Genomic DNA, 18,257 nt, shown 5'->3' on the forward strand with positions numbered 1-18,257 from the left:
TTCAAATAAATCATAATAGTTATCATTCAAAAAGAACAAGAAACTTGAATATTTCATCTCCTTCATTTCTTAAGACCTTTTCATTTTTCATAGGCCCATGACAATGCTTCATCAACTTCAGATATGCAACCATTTAGACTCTACATTGACATAATTTATGCCTTCCTTCGTGTGTGATGGGCTTCGCAAGTGTGGAAGAACGATCTAGACATGTTTCAACACTTTGTATGTAGCATCCTCCAACAAAAGGTGCATGTGCTCTAAATCCAAATTAATTTTGGAAACGGTAATACCATTTATTTTTTTTAGTTTTTCTATATTTTTTTATATAAATCCAAATTAATTTTTTTAAAAAATCTAAATATTTAATAAAAATAAAAATATTAAAATTATTTTTTAAAATTAATAAAATTATTTGGTTAAAAATTAAGATTATTTTTTTAAAAAAATAATAATTTTAATATTTGAAAACATATAAAATAATTTTAAGATGATGGAGTGATTAGTATGACTCAAAAATAATGAGTGTTAATGTTAAAATGACTGTAGTCTGTAGGTGAAAGATATAATATTAAATAATTTTATTATTTTTTAAATTTAATATAATTAAAACTAAAAACTAAGATTACTATTTAAATAAATAAATATAATTTTAAATATTTTAAAAAATATATATAATTTATTTATTTAATATAAAATAATTTTATATTATGCAGTGGAATGTGGGACCCATAAATAATAAGTGTTAATGTTAATGGAATTGTAGGTGAAAAATATGTGTGTTATTAATAGTGGGGTCCACAACTTTTGATGATGTGGAGTGTGTTATTGTGTTAATAACAAAAGAGCATTGCGGATGCTCTTATGCACATATCGAAAATCTTTCCATCCTTGGGTTATAATGGCCGCCAATGCATGCTTGCATGGGATTCCTCTGAAATATCATTTCCTACAACCACATGTCCACTCTCCCAAGTTTACGCAATATTGAATTCTGATAGGTTCATAATATTTATATTTTCAGTATCATATTTCTCGGGGTTTTTATCTGTTGCATATGTTAATTGGTGCGTTTTTGTCATGTTTTGTAGTTGGAGGAAAGTTTGAGAAATTGAGCAAACTAGAAGAGGTCTTGAGGCAAGGCGTGGGCGCGCTGAGTTACTACGATGTTACTGTCTGGTGTGAATAGAAGATTTTAGAATTTGAGAAGCAAATAACATATTTTAGGAATTCTAAATTATGGTATTTAATATATGGATGGCTTTTTGAAGATTTGAAGTTTTTGGATAAAGAGATTATGTAGAGATTTTTTATTCCATAAAAAATCTCTAATTTACCTTGTAGATAATATTATCTTTTCCTAGACTTTTTTGAAAAAAATCTTCTCTCTCATTATAGTTTTACACCGTTTTGAGGAGGAAAGACAGATTTCTGTTCCTGCGTTCTACACTTTCTGCACGGCAAAAGACAGTGAATATTCTCTTCTTCTTTTCTTCTTCATAATTTCTAGGTTTAATGTTTTGTATTTTTTTAGAAATTATGAAGCCAACTATGCTTGGCTAAGTTTTTAATTCTGATTCAAGGATATTTTCCGATATTTTGATTATCATTGTGAGGTTATGTGTTTAAATTGATGTTCTTGTCTGTTTCTAGTATTTGTGAATTTATGATTTATTTCATGAAAGTTGTGAGTCGATTAATCTGAAAAATTAATTTGATTTATGATTTTCTATTGCTAACCAAGAATTCAGTGATCCGTAATTGTCATGAATGATTGGTACTTGAGTAGCGATAGATTAGGTATGTTGTGGTATCATGGCATGTTTGATCTAAATAAATTAACAAAATTAGGTTTAACAATTGCAGCTATCTCGATTGTTAGATTTTAGGATTAACTGTTCTCACAAATCAAAAAGCTATTTTTAATCAACATGGAACGCTATCGTGCCCAGTTGGTTATTGATAAGTTTTGACTGGATGCTGGGTTTGGTCAATTAGAATAGGAGAACACAAAAATCTTAGTGGCTATCCCTATGATTTTAAGGTTAATTGCTAGAATTGCATGAATAAATTATTTGTTAGCCGATGATCAGTGATATAATTGGAATACGGAAATTCCTTGAATCAGAGTTTGGTAAAATATTTGAATTTCTCATTTAATTATTTGCACCTTCTTATTTATTTAATTATTACATTAGTCTTAATTTTTTATTTTATTACTGCAAATCACAAAACCCCCCTTTTAGTTACATTCACTTGAAAGAAATAAATACCCGTTCCCTGTGGATTCGACCCTGCTCACCACTACACTCGTTTTTGTTAAGGAGTAGGTATTTTAAGTTTGTTGGCTGACGACAGGCCTATCAAATTTTGGTGTCGTTGCCGAGAAACGGTTTTTATAATGATTTCTTTCGAGTTCTTGTTTTTTTTTTATGCCTCGTTCTTCTCGTACAGGTGAATTAGAATATATTCCAGAGATCGAGAAGACGGCTAAGAGGTTGAGAAAAGAGGCGAGGCTACGACGTAACCAAGCATCGATTCCATCTCCTTGTTTGAACGCAGAATTGAACTCGAGCGAATCTGAAAGAGAATCTGACCCCGAGTTTGAAACTGAAGAAAGTGAAACAGAAGAAACAATGGCAGAACCAGCGCAGAGAACCCTTAGGGAGTTGGCTAATCCTAATGTTACTCAACAGCCATTATGCATTCAATTTCCTACTACTGAAGCCAATTTTGAATTAAAATCTGGTTTGATTCACTTGTTACTAACTTTTCGTGGTCTTGCAGGTGAAGACCCGCATAAGCATTTAAAGGAGTTCCGTATTGTTTGCACTGCCATGAAACCTCAAGGAATTACAGAGGACCAAATTTCACTGCGAGCTTTTCCATTCTCTCTAGCTGACAAGGCTAAGGATTGGCTCTACTCTTTGCCATCTGGAACAATAACAACTTGGAATGGAATGAAGCAGCAATTTATGGAAAATTTCTTCCCAGCTTCGAGGGCAGCAAACATTAGGAAGGACATTTGTGGGATCAGACAGTTACAGGGAGAGACTTTGTATGAATACTGGGAGAGATTCAAGAAACTGTGTGCGAGCTGTCCGCAACATCAAATTTCTGAACAGCTTTTAATTCAGTATTTTTATGAGGGACTCTCAGTTTTTGATAGGAACATGGTTGATGCTGCAAGTGGGGGAGCATTAGTGAACAAAACACCTCAAGAAGCAAGTGATCTTATTGCCAACATGGCAGCCAATGCTCAGCAGTTTGGAACAAGGGAAGACAACGCTCCACGACATGCTAAAGAGGTAAGTGTTAGTCCAATTGATCAAAAATTAGATTCTTTAACATCTCTTTTGGAAAAATTGGTTGTAGGACAAACACAACAGGTCAAATCTTGTGGGATATGTTCGGTTGTTGGACATCCGACGGATATGTGTCCAACATTACAAGAAGATCCAACACAACAAGCCAATGCAATTGGCGGTTTTCCTGGACAACCACAACGTCGATATGACCCATATTCCAATACCTACAATCCGGGATGGAGAGATCATCCGAATTTTAGCTACAAGAACCAAGGAGGACAACAAGGATTTCCACAACAGAATTACAACAAACAACCAGCACCTGCACAATGATCTGACTCAGGTATGTCGCTAGATGAAATTGTCAAGGCCCTTGCATCTAACACTCAGAAATTTCAACAGGAAACTAGGGCCAGCATGCAGAATCTAGGAAATCAGATAACTCAATTAGCTACTGCGGTCAGCAACTTGGAGGCTCAAAATTCTGGAAAACTATCATCACAAACGGTAGTAAATCCAAGAGAAAATGCAAGTTCAATGGTGTTGAGAAGTGGAAAGAAGATCGAAATTGAGTCTACCTCCCCTATGAAGACAAGTGAAGGAAAGGACATGGAAAAGGAGGCTAAAAACACATCCGAGGAGCAAACAAAGGCAAAACCCACATCCCATTCATCTGATATATCTAATGTGGTTGTTCCTCCTTTTCCCTCTAGGTTGGAAAAATCTAAGAAAACTGACTATGAGAATGAAGTGTTGGAGATGTTTAGGAAGGTGGAAATCAATATACCCTTGATAGATGCAATCAAGCAAATCCCAAGGTATGCTAAATTTTTGAAGGATTTGTGCACTAACAAGAGGAGGTTGAGAGGTGATGAGAAAGTGAGTGTGGAAGAAAATGTATCTGCTGTGATAAAAAAGTCATTACCAAATAAGTGCAAAGATCCAGGTATGTTTACTATGCCTTGTGTTATTGGAAATTTGAAGATTGAGCGTGCCATTTTAGATTTAGGTGCATCCATAAATGTCATGCCATATTCGATTTATTGTGCTCTAAATCTGGGTCCTTTGAAAGAAACTAGAGTGGTGATTTAACTAGCTGATCGTTCTAATGCTTACCCGGAAGGGGTTGTTGAAGATGTCTTGGTGCAGGTTAAGGAATTGATATTCCCCGCAGATTTTTATATCTTGCGAATGGAAGAGGATTCCATTTCGAATTCACCTCCAATTTTGTTGGGAAGGCCATTCATGAAGACAGCTAGGACAAAGATTGATGTCAATGATGGTACCCTCTCCATCGAATTTGACGGAGAGATTGTAAAATTCAATATTTTTGATGCTATGAAGTACCCAAGTGAAAATCATTCTATATGCTCTATTGATGTTGTTGATTCAATTGTGCAGGAAGTTTTTGAGGAAGAATGTGAGACTGACAATTTTCAACTGTATGCAAAATTGGATGTGGAAGACGAATTAGCGGAAGCTTATGAAATCTCAGAACAAGAAATTGTTCAAACGAGGGTAACAAATTCAAGGGTTGAAATTCCATTCTCTCATAAAAATTGCTACCTTTCGTTTTGCAGGCACCCAAACTGGAGCTGAAGAGTTTGCCAGATCATTTGAAATATATATATCTGGGTGATGAAGAGACTTTACCGGTGATCATCTCAAAGAAATTGACTGAAGATCAGGAAGAGAGGTTGGTCACAGTACTCAAGGAGCACAAAACTGCAATCGGGTGGACTTTAGCTGATATCAAATGCATAAGTCCGTCGATTTGCATGCATAGGATTCTTTTGGAGGATGATGCCAAACCGGTAAGAGAGTTCCAAAGAAAACTGAATCCGATAATGAAGGAAGTGGTAATGAAAGAAATCATCAAGCTCTTAGATGAAGGCATAATCTATCCCATCTCGGATAGCAAATGGGTGAGCCCGATCCATGCTGTTCCAAAGAAAACAGGCATTACGGTGGTAAGAAATCAAAATGATGAGTTGTTACCAACAAGAGTACAAAATGGCTGGCGAATGGTCATTGATTTTCGAAGGCTTAACTTAGCCACCAGAAAAGATCACTTTCCCTTACCTTTTATTGATCAAACATTGGAAAGACTAGCGGGAAAAACTTATTTTTGTTTTCTTGATGGATTTTCAGGTTATTACCAGATAGTCATTTCTCAAGAAGATCAGGAGAAAACAACTTTCACGTGCCCTTTTGAAACATTCGCCTACAGACGCATGCCATTCGGACTTTGTAATGCCCCAGGTACGTTTCAATGGTGCATGTTAAGTATATTTTCTGAATATATTGAGAATTGCATTGAAGTATTCATGGACGATTTCACTGTTTATGGAAACTCATTTGAGGTTTGCCTGGATCACTTATCCAAGATTTTGAAAAGATGTATGGAAACCAACTTGGTTTTGAATTATGAAAACTGTCATTTCATGGTGAATGAAGGTATTGTGTTGGGACATGTTGTTTCTTCAAGAAGTATAGAGGTTGATAAAGCAAAGATAGATTTGATCACACACTTGCAATTCCCCACTAACGTTAAGGAAGTTCGAGCTTTTCTTGGGCATGCAGGTTTTTATCGCAGGCTTATTAAGGATTTTTCAAATATTTCTTTGCCAATGTCCAAGTTATTGCAAAAGGATGTGCTTTTCGAGTTTGGAGAGAAATGCAAGGAGGCTTTTGACAAACTCAAGAAAATGTTGACTACTGCACCAATAATCAAGACTCCTGACTGGACCTTGCCTTTTGAAATCATGTGTGATGCCAGTAACTATGCTGTGGGAGCTGTTTTAGGCCAACGGATTGATAAGAAGAGTCATGTCATATATTATGCATCAAAGACGTTGGACCCTGCACAGTGCAACTACACAACTACTGAAAAGGAGCTTTTGGCAATTGTTTTTGCTTTAAATAAATTCATATCATATTTGCTTGGTTCTAAAGTGTTGGTGTATTCTGATCATGCAGCGCTGAAGTATCTATTGGCGAAAAAGGAGTCGAAACCGAGGCTGATAAGATGGATACTCCTGCTCCAAGAGTTTGATTTTGAAATCAAAGATTGAAAGGGAACCGAGAATCCAGTGGCCGATCACCTGAGCAGATTGGTGCAAGAAGAGGAATCCATGCCTATTTCTGAATTGTTTCCTGATGAACAGTTATTCCAAGTTAAAGGTATGGTTCCTTGGTATGCGGATATAGTAAACTATTTGGTTAGTGGAATTTTTCCCTCTTCCCTTAGTAAATCCCGTAAGAATAAGATTCGATGTGAGGCAAAGTATTATGTGTGGGAGGAACCTGATTTATGGAAATTTTGTGCTGATCAAGTCATTAGGAGATGTGTGCCTGAAAATGAGTACAAGTAATTTTTGATTTTCTGTCATAACTATGCATGTGGTGGTCATTTTGGACCGAAAAGAACTGCTATAAAAATTTTGGATAGTGGTTTGTACTGGGAAACTCTGTTTAAAGACTTATCTGTTTTGTAAAAATTGTGAAAAGTGCCAAAGAACGGGTTCGTTATCTCATAGAAATCAAATGCCCCAAACTCCCATTCTTGTTTGTAAAATTTTTTATATCTGGGGTATAGATTTCATGGGTCCGTTTCCTTCATCATGTGGTTATGTTTATATACTTTTGGCGATTGATTATGTATCGAAGTGGGTAGAAGCAAAACCCACCAGGACTAACGATTCGCAGGTTGTTGTAGGTTTCCTCAAGTCTAACATTTTCAGCAGGTTTGGAATCCCTAGAGCGCTAATTAGCGACCAAGGGACTCATTTTTGCAATAGAACTGTTGAGGCTTTACTGAAAAAATATGGAGTGTATCACAGGGTAGCCACTGCTTACCATCCGCAAACGAATGGTCAAGCAGAATTTTTCAATAGGGAGATCAAATCGATTCTTGCAAAAACAGTAAATCCAAGAAGGAAAGATTGGAGTATTCGTCTGGATGATGCACTTTGGGCTTACCGAACCGCATACAAAACTCCTATTGGGATGTCCCCTTACAGATTAGTGTTTGGGAAGGCATGTCATCTGCCAGTTGAGATTGAGCATAAAGCATATTGGGCGGTGAAACGCTGTAACATGAACTTGGATGAGGCAGGAGAGACTAGGAAGCTGCACCTGCAAGAGTTAGAGGAACTACGTTTGGAGGCTTATGAAAACTCAAGGATTTATAAAGAGAAAACGAAGTTGTTTCATGATAACTCCATTTTGAGGAAGCAATTTACTGTTGGCCAAAAAGTACTGCTCTTTAACTCTCGATTGAAATTCATGCCAGGTAAGCTTCGTTCTCAATGGATTGGTCCATTTGTTGTTACTCACGTGTTCCCTTATGGTGCAGTAGAAATTAAGAGTTTGGATACTGAAAAAATATTCAAAGTGAATGGACATCGATTGAAGGTGTTCTGTGAAGATGCAAGTGTGTCGTACATGGAGATCGAGTTAACAAATCCTGATTATTCCACAACTTGAGGGGATTGGTAACGTCGAGCATAACGACGCTAAAAAAATTGCGATTTTGGGAGGCAACCCAACGTTTTTTTTTTCATTATTATTATTATTGTTTATGCTTGCTTTTGAAAAAAAATATATATATATTTCAGAAAATATTTTTCTACAAGGCGTGCCCACGCCCTATGAAAAATCATTTTTTGTACAAAAAATCAAATTTTTTTCTTTAAATCTATAAAAATTTCAGAAAATAATTTTTTACAGGGCGTGCCCACGCCCTATTAAAAATTATTTTCTGTTGTAAAAAAAAAGTTAATAATTTGTTTAGTTTTTTTTATTAATAATTACGTTCATAATAATTAAAATAGGGTTTATCAATTATCGCAAAATTATTTTTTTATATACAGGGTCGCCTTCTCCCTTTTCTTTCTTTTCTTATCGTTTCTCTTGCGCCGTCCCAGCTTCGCCGCCCCGACCACCGTTCACTACCACTTCTATTCACTCCGCTCCACAGACCACAGCTGCTGTCCCTGTTCTCCAGCGAAGTGCATCATCATCACCGAAGCTGCCGCCTGCTTTTCGGCATCACACAGCCGTAGCCTACTACCGCCTCGGCCCCAACTCCGTGTCATCAACCATCGATCACCACCGTCCCTCGTCTGTCTCTCTCGTCCGTGCACCATCATAGTTCGCCATAGCCTGCCATTCTCACTCCGATCACGAACACCACCACCGAGAGGCTATTTTCGATTCACGAAGCCGCCCGATCACCTTCATCTCTGCCAGCGACGCCGTCCGCATATATCAATCTCCATCAGCTGCTGATTTCTTTTCAATTTCACTCCAAGCCAGGCTCCTATTGCCGTCTACGATCACCGGTGTTATCGCTGATTATCTCCTCCATCTTCACCAGGGAAGCCGCTGTTGTCCCGCTGCACTCTGTTTACGACCACCTCTACATAGCTGATGCCCCTATATTCAAGCCGTCCAGCCGCGAGACACCCCTGCTGTTTCGATTCTCCATCTTGAAGTGTCGTCTGTGATCACCAAAACCATCGCTCATCACCTTCATATTTCGGCCGCTGTCACCTTTCTGCTCAACTCCAGCGGCCGCTGCTTATCTTCATCTCCGACAGCGCCTCCGCCAATAACAAATCGGTGATATCTCTTCCCTTTTTGTTTGCTCGTTAATTGATTGCTTGTGTGTTACTGGGATTGGGATTTGTTGCAAGATATTTTGTTGGAAAAATATATATATATATATTTTTTTATAATGGGTCGAGAGTCTAGTGCTACGAAAAAGAGAGTCGATGAATCTAGTTCGTCTCCTGCATATAAAAGAGCGAGAATGGGAAATGGAATGAATGTGTTACCGCCTTCTGAATCTGATTTGAATGGTAATTTAGTTTTTATTAAAAAGGCGGAAAAGGATAGGTACAAATTGATTTGTCAAAAACAAATAATTCCCTGTAAGTATATTGATCACCCCACCTTGGAGACTTTGAATATTAAGGACAAAGTGTTGAAATTAATTCATAACATTGGGTGGGAATCTTATTTTTCTGTTTCATGTCCTGCATATATCGAGCTGGTGCGAGAGTTTTATACTACTTTTGAATTTGTCAAACCTGAAAATTTCACACTCTCGAGCCCAGGAGTAGTTCGTTTTCATTTGATGGGGCGCACTTTCAAATTATCAATCACTGAATTTAATCTGACATTTGGTTTTATCACCGAAGAATTTGCTAAAACTAATGATTATTTGACTAGTGCTTGTGACTATGATGACAAATTTACTCCCATTCTTGTTTATCGAGCTACATCGAACCAAAAAGATTATGACCCAAGTAAGTCCAAGGACTCGTACCTTTATGATCCAGCTTGGAAATACATTCATAGGTTCTTGGCTTTTAATTTTTCGGGTCGAAAAGATTCTGCAGGCGTGCTAACAAAATCTAAACTTTTTTTCCTTTGGTGCATGGAAGGCTAGAAAAAAGTTAATTTGGGTTATTGGTTGGTTTCACAATTTGCTAGTGTGGTAGCCAATAAACGTCATTTGATTCTTGGTTCCTTGATTACTGCACTAGCTGTCAATGCCAAATTGCTTGATTTGAATGATAATAATTTGCATGTGGCTTGTCCTATGTATCCTTTGGATTTGCGTTGTTTAGAGAGTATGAGACTCATAACACAAGTGCAGGGAGTTTTCTCGTTTTGTCCACCAGGTCCTGCTACAGCGAAGTCCAGCCAGACTAACTTTGATCCTGATATCTCGCCCGAGCCACTGGACATTCGTCCACCATCACCGATTTCTACACCACCATCCGGTTCTCGACCATCTACCAGGCGCTTCATCGAGGAAATTTCTGATCTCTGGCAGCAATTCACAAGAATGGAGAAAAATCTTCTGGCATTTTATCAACACATGGGTTTTGATCCGCCGTTTCCCCCACCTCAGCAGTAGATGGCACTTTCATCGATGCTCAAAATTTTCAGGGGAGTTCTCTACTTTTCCTTATGTTTTTCTTGTTTTATTTGAGCATTTATTTATGTCATTGAGAACAATGCCAGATTTAGGTGTGGGAGGGTTTAAGTTGGTTGTGTCATTCTTATAGGTGGTTGATTATTGTTGTTTCTCTATTCTTTTAATTAATTTTGTGAGTTTCTGTCCAAGAGGTATTTAGTTCATGATTATTGTTTCTCTTTTCTGAATCCTGGATATTTCTGACACTGATCCTTTGAAAAAATGAAAAAAATATATATATAAAATTTTGTATTCTCTTTGCTGCATTGTGGGTAGTTGCTCTTGATAATTGGTTGAAAGAACAAATGCATGGGTCTAACACATAGCCATTTATTTTGTGGTGAGATTTGAGCCAATGAGCAGTCACTATATCATGCTCTGTTTTCTTGATGGTGTGTTTGTCATGCATTTTGATTTTTCTAGAACTTGCATTGTTATACATGTTCTCATTAACCCCTTTTGGTGGATTGAATGCATTGTTCAAAAATTAAGGGTCCTAGGTTAAAACCAAATTTTTTCACATGGCTTTGAGCCTACCCTTATCATATACCCTTAGTGAGCCAATTTTGTGCCTGATCCTTTTATTTGAAAAATACCCACACTACAAGCCATGAAAATCCTTTCTTCATTGATTATCCCATTTTTGAACCTTGAATTGAAAAATCATGTAAACTTTTCACATAGGACACTATTTGAAGCAAAAGCCATGAAAAAGTGTGGAGACTTAGTTACTCATGCTCCGAGTCTTATAATTCTCTTTTCTACATTTCAAATTCCTGAAAAAAAAAAGAAAGAAAAAAAAATACGGGAAACAAAAAAAAAGTCAAAAGGAAAAGAGAAGAGAAAAAAAAATTGAAGAGTGATGAATGAGTTTATTGGAAGTTAAGATTTTAATGAGCTGCAAATGAATAATTGGGTGAATTGGTGTCTGTGGAAGGATTTATATGATTATTTCAATTCTATTGGCCATTTTATCCTTTTATCCTACTTTTCCCATAGCCCCGTTACAACCATCTTTATGCCCGTTGATCATGCATTTTAATTCATTCATTTGGTGGGAAAGATGTGATATATTTGCAAGCTTATGGTTAAAAATCTTCTATGTTTTGACATGAGTGTTTTCTTTGATATATATATACACCAAATTTTTTTTTTTGTGGAGTGCAATGAGTGAATTCCGTGAGGAGTTGTTAGACCTTATGCATTTTAATTTCAATACAATTGATTGAGTTGATTGTCTAAGATGTTGGTGTGAGAATTTCTTCTTTTGGCTTGTTTTGATGCATGAGATGCATGAATTTTTGTTTGGGATTGGTTGAGGAAGAGAAAAGAGAATGATAAGTTGGGATAATGGATTGAACTATTATATACTTGAGGACAAGCATGGTTTAGGTGTAGGAGATTTTGATAGTTTCATAATATTTATATTTTCAGTATCATATTTCTCGGGGTTTTTATCTGTTGCATATGTTAATTGGTGCGTTTTTGTCATGTTTTGTAGTTGGAGGAAAGTTTGAGAAATTGAGCAAACTAGAAGAGGTCTTGAGGCAAGGCGTGGGCGCGCTGAGTTACTACGATGTTACTGTCTGGTGTGAATAGAAGATTTCATAATTTGAGAAGAAAATACCATATTTTAGGAATTCTAAATTATAGTATTTAATATATGGATGGCTTCTTGAAGATTTGAAGTTTTTGGATAAAGAGATTATGTAGAGATTTTTTATTCCATAAAAAATCTCTAATTTACCTTGTAGAATAATATTATGTTTTCCTAGACTTTTTTGAAAAAAATCTTCTCTCTCATTATAGTTTTACACGTTAGTTTTGAGGAGGAGAGACAGATTTCTGTCCCTGCGTTCTACACTTTGTGCACGGCAAAAGACAGTGAATATTCTCTTCTTCTTTTCTTCTTCATAATTTCTAGGTTTAATGTTTTGTATTTTTTTAGAAATTATGAAACCAACTATGCTTGGCTAAGTTTTTAATTCTGATTCAAGGATATTTTTCGATATTTCGATTATCACTGTGAGGTTATGTGTTTAAATTGATGTTCTTGTCTGTTTCTAGTATTTGTTAATTTATGATTTATTTCATGAAAGTTGTGAGTCGAATAATCTGACAAATTAATTTGATTTATGATTTTCTATTGCTAATCAAGAATTCAGTGATCCGTAATTGTCATGAATGATTGGTACTTGAGTAGCGATAGATTAGGTATGTTGTGCTATCATGGCATGTTTGATCTAAACAAATTAACGAAACTAGGTTTAACAATTGCAGCTATCTCGATTGTTAGATTTTAGGATTTACTGTTCTCACAAATCGAAAAGCTATTTTTAATCAACATGGAACGCTATCGTGCCCAGTTGGTTATTGATAAGTTTTGACTGGATGCTGGGTTTGGTCAATTAAAATAGGAGAACAGAAAAATCTTAGTGGCTATCCCTATGATTTTAAGGTTAATTGCTAGAATTGCATGAATAAATTATTTGTTAGCCGATGATCAGTGATATAATTGGAATACGGAAATTCCTTGAATCAGAGTTTGGTAAAATATTTGAATTTCTCATTTAATTATTCGCACCTTCTTATTTATTTAATTATTGCATTAGTCTTAATTTTTTATTTTATTACTGCAAATCACAAAACCCCCCTTTTAGTTACATTCACTTGAAAGAAATAAATACCCGTTCCCTGTGGATTCGACCCTGCTCACCACTACACTCGTTTTTGTTAAGGAGTAGGTATTTTAAGTTTGTTGGCTGACGACAGGCCTATCAAATTCCTTCATAACAGGAAACTTGGTAATGCAAATTATCCGATTTAATTGGAATGCATTAATCCCCAATCTTGGCGGAGTTCTTCTCAATTAGTTTATGTATTTTTGGGCAAAATATCCCTTCCCATTTTTTATCAGCTCGATCCCGGTTTCTTTGCATCCTTATCATGAAATACTCGACTAAGCACTCTAGCATAAAGATTATGACCTTCTCCCTCGCTTCTAGAATATTACAGTTAAATGATTCACACATATTATTGAGTAACATGTCACATTTACTTGTGGTTGTGAAGTGCTACTCCATTGGGAAGGTGGCTTGTCAATAAACCATGCTGCTGCACTTGCATCAATATCATTCATTTTTGACATTTCTATACTAAATTTGTTCAAAGTTTTAGCTATACATAGACCAATTCCATAATGCATTTTTAAATGTTTCACCTCTAAACCCTGCTATTTTAAAGTTTCCATGTAAATGCCTTGCGCAATACCTATGATCTGCACTCGAAAAAACTTCATTGAATGCTTGGATCAACCCTTTATGTTTGTTGAACATGAATGTCCACCCATTCTCTTTTTCAATATTCAAATTTAATTTCAATAAACTAAGAAACCATCCCCATGTCTCCCCTGACTCGTTATTGACTATGGCGATATCAATTTGAAAGTTATTATTATTTGGATCAACTCCCACGGCAGATCGACAGTAGAACCCCACCATGCGGTCCCTTCAAATGACATCCATCCAACCCAATAAAAGGCCTACATCCTGATAAAAACAAATCAATTTTCATTGCATACAAACACATATACAACCTATCAAATCTATTATCATCAGTTTAATCATCAGTGCCAATCACAATAGTAATCCCAGGAAGTGTTTTCATACCCTGACCGGTGATCGAACCGGTTTACTTAAAAAAATGGTCCAACCGGTCGGACCGTTTTAATCGGACGGCCGAATCGAAAAACCGTTTATATAAATTAATATAATAAATAATATATTTTGGAATTTTAAAAACTCAAAAATTATATAAATAGACATAAAATATATATTTAACATAGTTTGAAAGCTAAATAAATATGTAAATATATTTAAAATATCAATTATAGTTATAAATTATTAAAATAATAAATTATTTATTTTTAAAAAAACCAATAATTATTAAAATATTTTTTTAAATGTAGTAGAAGTTTCAAATAATAATGTATTTATATATAAAAATATTAAATCTAAGGTTTAAAAATAAAAAAATTTAAATTTTCAAAAAAAATTAAAAAAATTCGAAAAACCGGTTCAACTGGGTTTTCCGGTTCTTGGCCGGTCCAACCGGTTTTTGACCGGTTGGACCGATTTTCCGGTTTTTGGGTCGGACCGGACCGGTCCGGCGACCGGTTCCCGGTCGAACCGGTCGGTCCGGTCCGGTTCCGAAAACACTGATCTCAGGATTCAATCTTTTCGCTTCATTTGCAAAATCCCGAATTAATGCATATTGTTCAGCAGCTTGCCCTTCAACTAATTCATTTGCTCTTGGTTTTGCCCTGTAAGCTTGAGATTTCGAAACTTTGCATTTAATGTCACGCATAACATCAATTCTAAAGCCTTTGACATTTCTTTTGGGGTCTGATCTGAATTTGCTCAAATACTTCTTAGACAACCAAATTGATTTTAGATTTTTCACATTAAAATTTATCGTACAAGTGTGCTCGGGAAAATACTTCCTAATCTGATAAGTATATTCCCCTTCAAGCTTCAATGAGTGCAGCTTCCACTCACACTTCTCAGCTGCGCATTTAGCATAGATGCGAATCTTGTCGTCTTTTGTGATGTTAATGGTCATTTTATTTTTTTTTATAGCATACGAGTGTATTTCTTCTCTCAACTCTATCTTGTTTCTAAACACCATCCCCAATTCAAAGGTTGGATCAAAATTTTCCACATAATTAAAAGCAAGAAACCTTGGTGCATCATTCTCTAAATCTATATCTGACTCATCTATGCGTTTTCTGAATTCATCTTCACTGTCAATCAAGATTTCCTCAGCAGAATATTCGACTATAAATTTATTTTCCACATCTTTTGATTGATAAATTTCCATAGACCAATTTTTTGCATTAGGTTCATGATCCTTGCCCTTCACAACATCTTTATTAGGCCCGTGTTTTTTATCCATCATTGTCTCATTCATCACCTCTTCACCTGAGTCCTCGTGCCTTTGAATTGCATCGAAATCAATAATATTATCATATTTAATTCTCGCGTAAGTCATGACCACTACAAACACTGGTGGACCACTATCCTATTTTATTTTTAAAAATTACATCCAAAATTCAAACAACAAACACTATTGGACAACTATCTCCTTTTTTTTTCAAAAAAGGAACCCAAAATACAGAACAACACACGTGACCACCTTTTTTTAATAAATAAATAAATAAATGTACCAAAAAACACAACAACAAACTACAAATATCACCTCATAACTTTCAAAGCCTTTCTTTTCTAGGCTAATAGAGGATTGCTTAATTGCATCCAACTCTCAAACCTTCATTGTAATAAAAATGAACTCGAATCGCTCAAAGGTGACAACGTGAAAAAGTAATATAGTGGGTTTTGGAGAATTGCTTCAATAGGATTGACTAGGGTTTGTGGACCTTGAGATGAAATGGAGATTGTAACCTTTCAGCGGGAGTGGTTAGAGAAACAAGTGATGTAAGATTAATTATTTTATTTTTTGTAGGTGTAATTATGTGGAATTTTTAAGGTTTGTATTAATTTTTTTTTGTCTATTTGGAAGACACGTAGATTCCATAAAATAAAAACTCTAATTTAAATTCCATGTCAACAAATTTGGAGAAAAACTAAACAATTCCGGCAGCCAAGTAGAATTTTGAAAAAAAAGACCAAAATCGAAAACTATTGCAAATTAATGCATGTATTTTGAAAATTTTGACTTAACAGGACTAAAAATGAAAAAAGTATAACTTACAGGACCAAAAATGTTTTTTTCCCTTTAATTTTTTCTTACATGTGAAAAAAACAGCAATGCTAATTCAGATTCTCAGTCGAGTTCTTCCTCTCATTTGTATTGATTTATTTATTTAATGTCAAATGAATGATATGTTCTCTTTTTCTGTAAATACTATGCCCAAGTTGCTTTGTTTTAAATATATCATGCTTAATTTTTTAGGTGAGATTAGTAACTAAATAATTATTTTTGAGTTATAAATTTTTATTTTGTTTTTAATTATTATGATTAGTTATATTTTTTTGTTAATTAAGTGAATATGGATGCATCTAGTGGCAGTGGCAGTGGCAGCTTTCCTTCCACCACTCAACCTCAAACAGAAGCTTCATCACAAACACCAATCATTCATGAGGAAGTAATGGAAATTGGAGCCAAAAAAAAAATGTTGCAAATGATAGAATGGAGAGTAAGTTCAAGAAGTATTGGAGTGATATTGATAAGGTGAACAAACTTGTTTTGTTAGGTCACATCTAGATCCTCGTTACAAACTACAAATGATTGCAATCCATTTGGGAGATATGCATTTTGATGCTGCTAAAATACAATCATTTGTTGATGGTATAAAGAATTGTCTACTAGAGTTGTATCGTGCATATAGAGGGAATTCACCTTCTGATACATTTAACGGGATTGATGATGGAGATGTAGACAAAGAGTTGAATGTATAAGAATGATCCCGTTAAATTGAACTACCATTTGAAAATGGCTCAAATAAGAAAAGCTCAAAATCAATTTGAAATAACCAATGAAGTGGACAAGTACCTATCAGATCCTTTTGTGTTATGGATGTTTTGGAGTGGTGGAAAGAGAATACAACGACATTTACAGTATTGTCAAATATTTCCAAGGATGTTTTCTCAATCCCCACATCTACCGTCACTAGTGAGAATGCTTTTATCCTTGGAATAAGAGTTGTAGATCCATTTAGAGCATCATTTCATCCCAAAATGGTGGAGGCACTTGTATGTACTAGTGATTGACTTAGAGGTGAAGAAATTAACTTCTGAAAGGAGCCGACAGAAGAAGAATATAACTTTTACAAGGATTGTGAAGAAGTGGTCACAAGTAAGTTAATATTCAACTTTCTTTGTAATTTTTATGAATTCTTATGATTATATGATATTTTTTGTTAATAGGTATCCTCATGCACAAGGAAAAATAATGCATCTTCCTCAAGTGTAACTTCAAGTTGACAGCCATGTGGTGCTTTGTGAGATTCTGATCACTTGACTTATAATTGCACTATGTCCTTGAGTGTATATTCAGCACCTAGCTCACTTCACTTGTTATTGTTACTGTAATGTTATGATTTATGTCCTTATATTTTGTTGTTGAAATGTGATTTCAGTGTGATGTGGAGAAGTTGGGAGGAATGGAAATTCCCACAAGCAGGTACACATCACTAATTTAACTAACAATTAATCATAGTTATCTAAATGTATTTACTAATTAGTTGGCCGTCTCTCAACTACATATATATATTACTGTTTTCTCATGTTCTTGGACATACATACCAAGTGAAAATCAATCTTATATGTTTGTATACATATATATATATTACTATTTTCTCATGTTCTTGAAAATATATACCAAGTTAAATCAATCTTATATGTTTGTATCATGTGTTTCTGCAGCCACTCGTGTCATTCAGTTCTTTTTGGTTTGCATATAAAATTTTATGCTAGACTTGTATTATTTCCTGGACAGTATTTAAACTTTGTTCTTTATCTTGTTTCTGATTTGTTTATTACTTTCGTTTAATAGATTTGTTGTTAAGATAATTTCTTCTCAAGTTTTATTTGTTGTCGTCCTTTCGAAGCTCTTAAATTGTTTGATTGAATTTGTTGGTTGGAGAGTTGATTACATGAACACTTTGTTTTCTAAGGCTCTAAAAATTTCAGAAGCTATTACACCCTCTTTTCGGTGATTGGCTTCTCTTTTTTATAGGTATCGAAAGCTCAAACACGAGTTAACAAGTGGCTTGTGGAACCGAAACAAAAGATGATTGCTTACTAGATGATTGAAGGAACAAGATTAACTTTGATTACTGACATTCTATTTTATTATGTCTTCAAATTATTTTTTTAGATTTTGTAATGTCCCCAATACTCGCTCTCCCTGCTTATATTGTTTTGCAATTTTTTCTTCGT

The 18,257-nt window shown here is 35.1% G+C and overlaps 1 protein-coding gene across 1 annotated transcript; it reads left to right on the top strand.

Annotated features, from left to right (window-relative positions):
* Window positions 1–3,653: 3,653 nt before the first annotated feature.
* On the top strand, window positions 3,654–8,463 carry LOC140861182 (uncharacterized). Its single transcript, XM_073264191.1, has 8 exons — window positions 3,654–4,391; window positions 4,458–4,622; window positions 4,710–4,826; window positions 4,889–6,177; window positions 6,288–6,357; window positions 6,476–6,678; window positions 7,151–7,743; window positions 8,183–8,463. Exons 1-8 carry the CDS (start codon window positions 3,654–3,656, stop codon window positions 8,461–8,463), a joined length of 3,456 nt encoding a protein of 1,151 aa, XP_073120292.1.
* Window positions 8,464–18,257: the final 9,794 nt, after the last annotated feature.

Source organism: Henckelia pumila, chromosome 4 (genome assembly GCF_033568475.1).
Source record: "Henckelia pumila isolate YLH828 chromosome 4, ASM3356847v2, whole genome shotgun sequence".
In the NCBI taxonomy this organism is placed as follows: Eukaryota; Viridiplantae; Streptophyta; class Magnoliopsida; order Lamiales; family Gesneriaceae; genus Henckelia; species Henckelia pumila.